Source organism: Anguilla rostrata, chromosome 18 (assembly GCF_018555375.3).
Source record: "Anguilla rostrata isolate EN2019 chromosome 18, ASM1855537v3, whole genome shotgun sequence".
NCBI classification, from domain to species: Eukaryota; Metazoa; Chordata; class Actinopteri; order Anguilliformes; family Anguillidae; genus Anguilla; species Anguilla rostrata.
The window spans coordinates 6,074,070-6,085,501 of NC_057950.1; the positions used below are offsets into that span (position 1 = coordinate 6,074,070).

An 11,432-nucleotide genomic window follows, 5' to 3' on the forward strand; every position below is an offset into this window, starting at 1 on the left:
GTGTGAATGAATGTATGCATTTATGCATATATTTATGTACTGTGTGTGAATGAATGTATGCATTTATGCATATATTTATGTACTGTGTGTGAATGAATGTATGCATTTATGCATATATTTATGTACGGTGTGTGAATGAATGTATGCATTTATGCATATATTTATGTACTGTGTGAGAATGAATGTATGCATTTATGCATATATTTATGTAGTGTGTGAATGAATGTATGTATTTATGTATGTATTGCGCAAACTCTCAGCTTTAATTTGAGGGTATTTACATCCACATGGGGAGTGGTCTGTGCAGGAGTGGTCTGTGTCGGAAAAATTTATATGATCTGAAATAAGCACATCATGACTGCCTGAAGTCTGGGACTCACAGACGTCACCATATGCTGGGTATCATCAATGGTGATTGCTCTGCCAAACCTGCACTGCAGCCATCTCCAGCCCCTGTTTCCTGTTTCCTGTTTCTTTTGCACTCAGTCTCGTCTTCAGAAAGCGAAACTCCTGTTCGATTTGGTTTCAGGATGGGCGATCGACCACAAAAGGCATGACCTACAAGGTCAGTGTTTGCATTAAATCTTTCCTGTACATTTAGCCTCAAGTGGAATTCTTTGAAGAGGGTGAATGTTGCTGGCTAGAATAACAAACAGCAGAACTACGTATATATGTGCATGTAGATGAAGTTTAGTACAGGCCCCACTGGAGACCCGTACTAAACTTAACCGACTCTTAACCCTTCCCTTCAGAAGGTCCCACAGAGTGTTAAACTGCCATTGAAGAACCCTGCTGGGTGACTTGGTTGGCCAAAGAGTGTCTTTACTGATCTTGTCTGGTGCATTGGAACCAATGAAGTACCCTCAAAAAGTGCAAACCCCGTCTTCTGGTCATATTGGCAGGCTCAGTTACACCAGGCAAGATCAACAGAGCACAGAAAAGTATTTGAATCCAAAACAAATACGTATTTGACCCAGGTCTGCTTACATGCATGATTTTGGGTTCTTATTTTTTTAAATTTTGATTTTGGATCCTTTAATTGTTTTACAGTTGTTCTATTTCCACGAAGGACAAACTGTTCTTCTACACGTATATGCTATGAAACACAACGCATGCCCGTTGTGGAGAGGAGGCATATCAGAGGTGTACTATATGTTCCGTATCATGTTGTCAACAAGATGCAGAGGATTTTGGCTGAGGGATCTGAAGCTGCAATTATTTAATTATTGACTGCAATTATTTTAGCACAGCTGCAACTCGCTAACATCTGTTTTGGTTAATATGAAAGAGTGTGTCGTGTGGCACATAAAGAGATCACCAATTCAAAAGCTCACGTTTGTAAAAAAAAAACCCTAAATTTTATGAGCAAGTCAAATTAAATATTGATTGAATCAAGAGAACTTTGGTCACGCAATCACCCAGTTGCCCACAGTTCCCTACTCACACAGCGATAAAACTGAACCAAAAGTATTCCATATAAACGCATTTTCCCCATTCACTGCCGCCTCAGGACAGAGCTTAAAAAAGCTAATTCCATTTTAGAGTGAAATTTGTGCTGTGCAGATTTCTCGCTTTTAAAAACCACATTACAATTTTTTTCAAACCCTTGTTAGAATGTCAGAACAGAGAGGAGAGAATATGTGCTCTTAATAAATAATTCCACGCAATTAGCCGCAATTAACGCAAATTATCGCAAGCTTGAGTAATACCCTGTGGCCTTTCCTTTCAGGCAAGATTACCTGAACGACGTCTTTACACAGGTAATAACCGATCTGCGTTGCCATGGACACTGGAGACAGTGAGGTCATACATCAATGGAATACGAACAAAGCACTCCAGTGACCATTATGACACCATTGAGCCCATGTCAACAAGCAAGCTTCTCCATATGAGATTTTAAATGGAACAAGCCACTTTCAAAAGCCACTGTTTTTTTTTTCTGACGAGCTGAAAAAATTAATATCAGCTGTTTTAACGGAAGGTTCGACAGACGCTGTTCAATCGATGCCTGCTTTCTGGGCGGCCCGTGGACTAAATGTGAATGTAGAGACGTCCTGTGCTCAGCTCAGGTGTGAGCTGGTCCACCTAGTTCTCTGTAATTCATACGGTCTTCATGTTTCTCACAATGTAACACAACAGCAATGCAAAAATCAAATAAACAGTGCATGACAGACAGAAAACGTGTAGAATTCTGTATATCAACATGCGTGACATACACAGCGTTACAGAGAGACGAGCACTCCCACATGTCTGTAGATCTGCAGCACAGTGGCACAGAGGTCTGTAGATCTGTATGCACTATGGCACAGTGGTCTGTAGATCTGTAGCACTATGGCACAGTGGTCTGTAGATCTGTAGCACTATGGCACAGTGGTCTGTAGATCTGTAGCACTATGGCACAGTGGTCTGTAGATCTGTAGCACTGAAGAACAGAGGTCTGTAGATGCAGCGTTGCAGCACAGTGGTCAGGTGGGTGGACTTTTCTACCAAAAGTTGGGTTTGAATGCCAGGAAGGGGCGCTGTCATTGTACCATTTACCAAGAAGTATAAGTATAAGAAATCTCATTTCTTTGCCAAAATATCTGCCTCCAGGAAAGGTGTCTGCAATGGAGCAGGAAGACATAACACCATACAAGTAATCCAGTACTCCACAGATTTAAAGTGGAGAGGGGCCAGTGACCTGCCTGCCTCCTTTTTGGCTGGACCGCAACAGCGGGGCCAGCCCTACAAACGCGAATGTCTGTGACTGAGTGATGAAGTTACACCATTGGTCGGTCGGTCCAGCCATATACTAGGTTTTGACCTGGTCGTGTTAATAAAAGCAGAGTGCGGGGACATAGGAAGCAGAGAGCAGGAGGTGACTGGATTCTACAGGGAAACAGCCGATCAGCTCGCTCACATCGCACCTTCAACAGCAGAGGTCGCCCCCTGCTGTCCCAGCAGTGCCACTGCAATCCCCCCAGAGCTCACACAATCTCTGCTGCCCGTAAGAGGATTGGGTTATCGGTCGCTGGTTTAAATAGGCTCTGTTTTAAATGAAGGAATTACAGCGGATTATTTCTATTCCTTTTTTTTAAATATCTTGGCGAAGGCTGTTTCATGAATTGCATATCTGAGCTCACAGTGGACGAACATTTCGTTTATCTTTTTTTATGAATTAAAGATGAATGACTAACTTTGGTGCATGATCTCTTCTGCACTTTTGGTCATGGGGGAGGGGTCTTGAATTAGGATTTCTGATTAAGGGGTTTCTGATGACACTTCATTGATCTTCTGTACAGCAGTTGAAGCACACTCACTCAACCATAATTTATTGCAATGTACTGGGGCTATTTTTATGCATAGATTTTTTTTTTGTCGCTACACTATAAATACTGCCGCCTATTTGTAAACATTGGAATATTTTTCTAAGAAAATTAACACACAGCAGAACAGAGCAGAGCCAATCACAAATAGCCAGGCGGAAGCAGCTATACCCTTAACATTAATGGGAAGTACTTAAATGGAATTGAAACAGTCTCACCACCATGCTTCTGTTAACTGAAAATACATCAAGGACAAGGTAAGAGGAAAAATACATTCTGATTAATCAGACTCATGATGGAGCTTGTCAATGCAAAGAGTCTGCTCCTCCAAACTGAGAATCGAGGCTAAAACTCAATACATAAAGCATTGCAGACACGGTGCAGTGGTTTAGTCACTGTTCGACTCAAACATAAGAATGGGCAAGATGTATGATCTAAACATGGTGGTTCCAGCATCAGGATCGACAACCATCCTGGGATTTTCACGCACTGCAGTCTCTAAGGTTCACAGAGAATGGAGCGATAAACTAAAAAAGGTCAGAGTAAAAAAAAAAAAAGGGGTCAGAGGAGAATGAGCGGACTCATTCGTGCTAACAGAAAGGCCACAAATGCTCAAATAACAAGCAGTGGTTTGCAGAAGGGCATCTCTGAATGCACAACGCGTCTAAACTTGAAGTGGATGGGCTACACGCAGTGGAAGATGAGGCCGGGTTCCACTCCTGTCAGCCAAGAACAGGAAGATGAGGCTACAGTGGGCACCTGGATCACCAAAAGTGGATGACTGAATTTGGAAAAATGTTCAGGCCAGGTCTGACGCTGTCAATTTCTGCTGCGACATGCAGGTAGTTAGGGTCAGAATATCACATAAATCACATGCGTCCATGGATCCATCCTGCCTAGTGTCAATGGTATGTTTTCTTGCACACATTAGGCCCCTTAATACCAATTGAGAATAATCTGAATACCACAGCATACCTAAGTATTGCTGCTGACCATGTGGCCAAAAAAAATCTGCAGGAACTGTGTGATGCTATTAAGTCCACATAGACCAAAATCCCACAGGGATGTTTCCCACACCTTGTTGAACCCATGCTGCAAAGTCTTTCAACTTTTTGTTTGTTTTCTTTCAATCCCTGATTGGCTCTTATTAGTTTATCGCTCAATACAATAAATAATTTCAATGTTAGTAGAACTAATCTTTAACATTTCAGGTATTGCTGGAATGTCTCCATTAGTACAATGAGCAATCAGGAGTACACTGTTCTGTATTCAGCAAACACAATGGGCAAATTTTCCATCTTTACTCTGGCAGGTGCTATGTAATTACCCAGCATGTCAGTCGGCTTGTCAGGTTCTGCCATTCGAAAATTCACCTTTACCATGCAGGAAACATTTTTAAAGATAAAATGTGAAAATATATGAAATATTTGCTTTAAAAAAGAAAGTACAAACGCGTATGTTCCAGAAGAAACACTCTTAATAACATGCTTGTCAAAACCCTTGCATCAACAAACATTTCTGCTCTCATTTCACAATACATTTTACCAGAGAAGGTCCTGGTTAATCACATTGTTAGACACCACGGACCTAATGCCAATTTAACCAGGACCTTTCACTGGCAAAAGTCACCGGCATACTACTGCTCTCTCACATTATCGGCGTTCCCTGAAGACTCGTAAGGTTATTTCTCTGGTACTTTCGTCCCCGCCAGTGACAGCGACAGTGTGACTGACAGCGAGATCGGGTGCGAGGCAAACTCAATCAGAGGACAATTTACAGAATCGTGGAACTGTTCCAGCGCCCCCCAAAACTCCCCCGCAGGAGGACGACTCTTCCTTATCGCGAGCCGCCGGCGTCTCAAACGCAAAAAAATAAAAAATAAAAGTGAGGTGGCAGACCTCGAAAAAGTAATTACCACCTGTCACTCAACAATCACAAACTAATACCTGTTTTTTTCCCTCCGTCCATACTTTGCATGTAAATGCACAGAACTGAGTAAAAACCCATTTCAGCAGCATCTGTGCTGAAGCTCATGACGGGACGGATGTTCATGATGAACATTTTGGACACAGCCCTTTCTTTGCTGGGCATGACTGTAGACAGGCCTGGTTTTAGTTCGTTTTAATGTGATGTGATTTGATTGATGCTTTTATATCCAAAAAGGGGGATTAACAGAGTGATCTACTTTGAAGAGATTCTTCTTCAGGTCGAGTTCTGTTAGCAGATTCTGTACGGACGTCGGGAAGAATTTTTTTTTCCAGACAGAGAGTAGTCAATGTGTGGAACAGCCTGACAGGTCACGTAGTAGAGGCAGAAACTCTGGGGATTTTCAAGACAAAGCTTGATACAATGTTAGAGACTATCTAGTCTGCAGGCAATCAGAGCACTAGGCGCAATTTAGTCAGGAAAATGGTGAGCATTGTTGGGCTGAATGGCCTGCTCTCATCATTATGTTATGTCATGTTAACTACAGGCCGACTCAGTAACAATTAATAATGAGTACAATAAAGTAACACTCAATAACGATGCCTCGTTTCAAAATAACAATTAATCTCATAGTAAACAGCACGATCTTACAAGAAGGCTGGCATCTCCTATGTGTCAGGAAAAAAAAATAACACTCTCAATTTGAAAGAGAAATCACAAAAAGGCCTGTGTCACTAAGACGTCTATATCTCTCTCTCGAGCCACGGGGGCAAACAGATTGGGAAGAGCCCAAAACTTCAATTTCGCCATTTCGAGTCTTTTTTCACGATTTCACGATTTTTACTTGGGCAAATTATGAAACGAATCACTGACTCTGGTGATGACTGACACAGCCGCTAAAAAAAAAAAAAAAAAATGCCAGAGGTGAATCCACAGTGCAGTACAGACCACAGGACAGACCAGACCGCCTCTGACTAATCACACGCAGGAGACCCAAACTTGCCAGTGGAAAGAGTCGTCCATTATAACTGCACAGACTCAGAGACCTGCGTTCAGACTCAGGGATCTGGTCGAGGTACACACGCACGCACGCACGCACGCACGCACGCACGCACGCACACACACACACACACACAGGCATGTACAGAACATGGCTGTGTGTGTGTCACGATAAAGGAATGGCATTAAGAATGCAGCAGGAGAGTCAGCCATCCTGGCCCCCCCCCCCCCAACACCACCCACCCCCCGGGATACTCACGGAGGTGGTGATCGGGGGCAGGTCCACCAGCCGGTAGGCTCCCAGGACGGAGTCGTTCCAGGCGGAGAGGGACTCCACGACGCGGGTGCAGTTGGGGTCCTGAGAGGGACAGGAGATGCCCTTCCTCACTGGCTGTGCCGTGCTCATCCTCCTCCTCCTCCACAGCGGGCGGCTCGACCACGCGAAACGGCTGGGCGATGGACGGAAAAGAAAAAAAAAAAAAGAAGAGGGAAAAAAAAAGAGAAAAGAGAAATGCCAGACCGGTCCTGGGTCTGCGGTTCCACGAGACCCCAGGCGCTACTTTCCCCCCCCCCTGCTGTGGAGTGAGAGTGAGGGAGAGAGAGAGGAGAGAGAGGAGAGAGAGAAGAGAGAGACAGGAGGGAAAGCTTCCCTACTGCGCGCTGACAGAAAGTTGTCTGCTCCAAGGGAGCATGTGTGTATATGTATGTGCACGTCCATGTGTGCGGAGAGAGAGAGAGAGAGAGAGAGAGAGAGAGCGAGAGAGAGAGAGCCCGCGCAAATCTGTGATGACTTAGCTGACTGAACTCTTCTAAGCCAATCATATCTCATCTTGTGAATGCATTCATATGTACACAATACGCACACACACACACACACACATAAACAAACAAACAAACAAACAAACACAAGCACGCACAAACATGGGCAAACAATCAAAAAATGAGATGAGCTGTTAAGAACACCATTCTTACAGTATATTATTAAAACACAAATTAACATTACTTCTAATGCATATTGCTGTTTAATGGCTTTGCCACACAAAAAAATAAAAAAACTCAATCCACCTGCTCAATTGCAGAGCTTATTCAAAAAGCACATTTCAATACTTTTCATTACACATATCAAGTTAGTCTCCTCAAATCAGTTCTGTGCTGTGAAACCACAATTTACACTGTCAACTGTGGCCTTAATATGAAGAAATGTTAAAACTGAAAACTAAAGCATGCTGTTTGCAGCGGACAGGAATCATAAATTACATTTACATTACGGACCTTAGCAGACACTATTACCCAGAGCGACTTTCACAGCTTTTTGCAGTTCATACGTAGCATCCATTTAAACAGCTGGATATACCTTGCTCAAGGCTACAACAGCAGTGTCCTACCTGGGAATTGAACCTGCAACCTTTACGTTACAAGGTCAGTTTTTAAACCATTAAACAACACTGTCGCCCTTATCCAGCCAAACTAAAGCATTGCTCGCAGTACATCGATCCAGCCCACGGTCTTGAGTTGATTCCTGACAGACTCAGTTGCTAAGTCTTATCCTGCGTTCTTCTCTGGAAGAACGCTAATACAACAGAGCATAACAAAATGAGAAATAAAAAAAGAAAAAGCCAGCATTCTCATTCATAAACAGTTGGACACATTCTCCTATAAGTCCTGCAGTAAATAAAATGTATTCACTATAATATGTACCATATAAAAAAAATTTCAAAATTGAAAATGGAACAGTAAGTGTTGTACTCTCGTCTGCTCTGATGAAAATAAACACAAACACTGCGACAGGGCATCGACTAATTCAGTTCGTTTGCATAGTATTGAGCAATCTCCTGAGACAAACCAGCTTATTAGCATTTCTGTGGGATAATGCTACGGTCTACAGGTCACTGCAAACACTGACATTCAGACTTACAGTAGCTACAAAGGTTCACAATCCAAATGGCAGTCTCCAAACCTTTCATTATTTGTGTGTAACTCTGAGTTCAAACCCCCACTAGAGAACGAGAGGCTAGTCACCACCAATTACTGGTTTTTCTCTTTTCAAAATATTATATTTAATACAGCATGAAAACATTGAAGGTTCTCAGCCCCGTGAGAGAGAATGAGAAAGTCGCACGGAGAGGAAATATTCTGCTGTGAGAGACATGAAGAACAAGTCGATGCTCTGAAAAACATGTTGGGGGGGGGGGGGGGGGAGAATCAATAGATGTTTTAAAATGGCAATGGCCTCCACAGCCTTTGAGGAATAGGCAGATATGTTATGTCTTTTTCTGTAATATTATTCAGATTGTCCTCATTTATACGGATTAAGAAGACTGCAAGTAGTACTAGTTCGTGGTCTTTGTGATCATATAAATCACAGCACAAAATCTTAAAGTGAAGTAAGTGAAGTAATGGGGGAATACAAACTCTCAGAAACTGATGTAAATTTAAAAGTGCTCAGCATCAGAATAGGCTGAAATTGGTCAAGCCTGTAAAAAAACAAAACAAAAAAAAAACAAAACAGAGTAGCCTTTATGTTTAAAGTGAAAGACTGTGGTCTCTGATCCAAAATGACCTGCAGAAGCTTGCTTTGCAAAACGATCAATCCTGAAGCAGGTCATTGGCTACCTTTGGGGGGGAAAGGCACAGATGTCCACTAATCCATGGCATAGTTTAAATAGGAGGTACTGGAATTGATTCACAACCAAATTATTCCTGCCCCCAAACCAATTTTTTGGTGGGTGGGAGTTTGCCTCAGGGTGTGACCCAAAGGATCTTTAACAGGTCAAAACATGTTATTTTCCCTCAGCCCGTGGCTGCGGTGTTCCTCGTAATGAGCATCGAGCGATAGCGGACCGAGTTATTCTAATGCTGAGGTGTAAGTGCTTTGCTTCACTGGCTCTGCTGATTGGCTGCATTGAATTCGCCGACCCGGGCGTACCACCAAAGCTGTAAACGGCGCCGCCGACGCCTCATTAATCTTCAGACAAGGGATTACACCGCCACCGCGCCTCCCCCGCCACCGCGCCTCCCCCGCCACTGCGCCTCCCTCGCCACCGCGCCTCCCTCGCCACCGCGCCTCCCTCGCCACCGCGCCTCCCTCGCCACCGCGCCTCCTTCGCCACCACGCCTCCCTCGCCCGTTAAGCTGTCTCTCGCCAACCCGGCTCGCCCCATCTCTCTCACCAAGGCCCGGGCTTTGCACTGCCATTTGCCCATCGCCCCCCGCCCCCTTTGCCCCCATCGCCCCCGCCCCTTCTGCCCACGCCCCTCCCCTGCCCCCCACCCCCCAGGCCCCCCTCTGCCCACGCTCCATCCCACCCTCCCCCACCCCCAGGCAGGGCTCTATGCTAACATTTTTGAACATTTTAGGAGCACACTAATACATCCCAATTAGTAGATGTGCTTCTAAATAATTTTTCAAGTCAGCGCACATCCATTTTTAGGAGCATATGCCCCCAAAATGGGGGCACTGTAGATCCCTGCCGGGGGCCCCCTCTGCCCACGCCCCCTCCCGTCCCGATGGCGGAACAGCCTTCCAAATTCAGCCTGGAAGGCAGATTCACGGGGCTGTTTCGGCCCTTCATCTCTCACGCTGGTTGCGTTAGCACGTTAGCGCGTTAGCGCACCGCGGCTCCATTTCGGTATGGGCTGCAGGCGGGCCAGACGAGGACCGCGCGTCCGTTTCTGAGTTTTCACGCCAACCCCTGGCCTTAAGTGCTCAATTAGCATCCCACAATTACGCCACCTGACATTTCGGCTCAAATTTTGTATGATAAGTGCAGGAATGAGAGCTGAAGACCCCATACGTCCCCATACGAAAGGTTTTTTATACTGTGAACTAATCAACGAGTGAACCAGCGCTGGTGTAAACAGCCCAATCAGCTCATTCATCCAGGGTAATTGGTGGAAATAAAAACCTGCACACACACCTGCCCTCCAGGACCAGAATCACCCGCCCCCTGCGTATACAGCTATTATATTATATTTTTCCCAGCTGACCTGCAATGGGGAGACGGCAGATTTTTTTTCATTTCTTGTGATTGTTTTAACTTTTTTGCGGAGTGGGAAGAGAGGAGGGGTGGGGGGTCGGGGGAGGGTTGAACACACTCCTGGCACCTGCACGCCCAATCAGAGCAGAGCATCGGCATGAGTCATCCCCGAGCGGCGATGTCCAGACCTCGCTGACGGACTCTCGCCTCTCGGCTCTCCAGAGGCTCCGTCTGAATTCCACACCACCTCCTCCTCCTCCTCCTCCTCCTCCTCGCCCCTCTGCACCGCCTCAGCCCTCCGCACGCTCTCTCTCTCTCTCTGGACTGAGGGGAGCCTAACAAACGATCGCATAGCCTTCCTGTTTCTCCTCACTCTAGCCTCTGGATTCTACACCACCTCCTCCTCCTCCTCCTCGCCCCTCTGCACCATCTCAGCCCTCTGCACGCTCTCTCTCTCTCTCTCTTTCTCCCTCTCTCTCTCGACTGGGGAGAGCTTATCAGACGGTTGCATAAACTTCTCATTTCTCCTCACTCAAGCCACATGCATAAAGCAGTCAGTGAGGCTGTTGTTCTATTTACCCACGGTTATACCTTTGCGGGAGGTGCAGTTGTTTAGGTAGTCCGCTGGAAAAAAGCAAAAATCCATTTCCCAGGGTCAACGAAGAAAGAAGACATGAAAGAACACCCAAGGTCTCGTTTTCTATTCAGTCGGCAATTACAATCAGGACAGTCTACGTCTATAAGCCGAGAAATGTTTTCCAGGGGTGAAGTACAATCAACATTCTTTGTCTTAAAACAAATAAAACTGAGGAAAAATTAGTATCAAGTAGCACTTTGCACAACAATGAACTGCTATTTGCATACAAATTGAAAGAAATGTTGTGTCATTATTCTGCAGTGGAACTGTAGTGTATCATGGTCCTGTACTGAGCATTATTTATATGTATATGCATATATGGTTCTGTTATTTGTTATTCTAATCAACAGTATTCACCCTCTCAAAGGAATTCCACTTAAGACTGAGCAGGCATGAAAGATTTTATGCACAACCAACCTTTTAGGACTTTTCTGGTCAGATGTGTTCGTGAGCCGAACGACCAATTCAAAAAGGCGCATTAATTACATAATAAAACTGAAACACTATGTCAAACAGACATTCTTGTTTGAATGGTAAATCATTTCCGCAAATATCTGAAATTTTAATTTCATTAACCGTGTCCTTTAAA

The 11,432-nt window shown here is 44.7% G+C and overlaps 1 protein-coding gene across 1 annotated transcript in view; it reads right to left on the reverse strand.

The window, feature by feature from the left end:
• Window positions 1–9,170, reverse strand: part of opn4a (opsin 4a (melanopsin)) — a 41,397-nt gene extending 32,227 nt beyond the window's left edge. Inside the window, exon 1 of the mRNA XM_064316898.1 lies at window positions 6,490–9,170. Coding sequence (XP_064172968.1) covers window positions 6,490–6,636 — 147 coding nt within the window. The 5' untranslated portion in view covers window positions 6,637–9,170. The remainder of the gene's footprint in view (window positions 1–6,489) is intronic.
• Window positions 9,171–11,432: the final 2,262 nt, after the last annotated feature.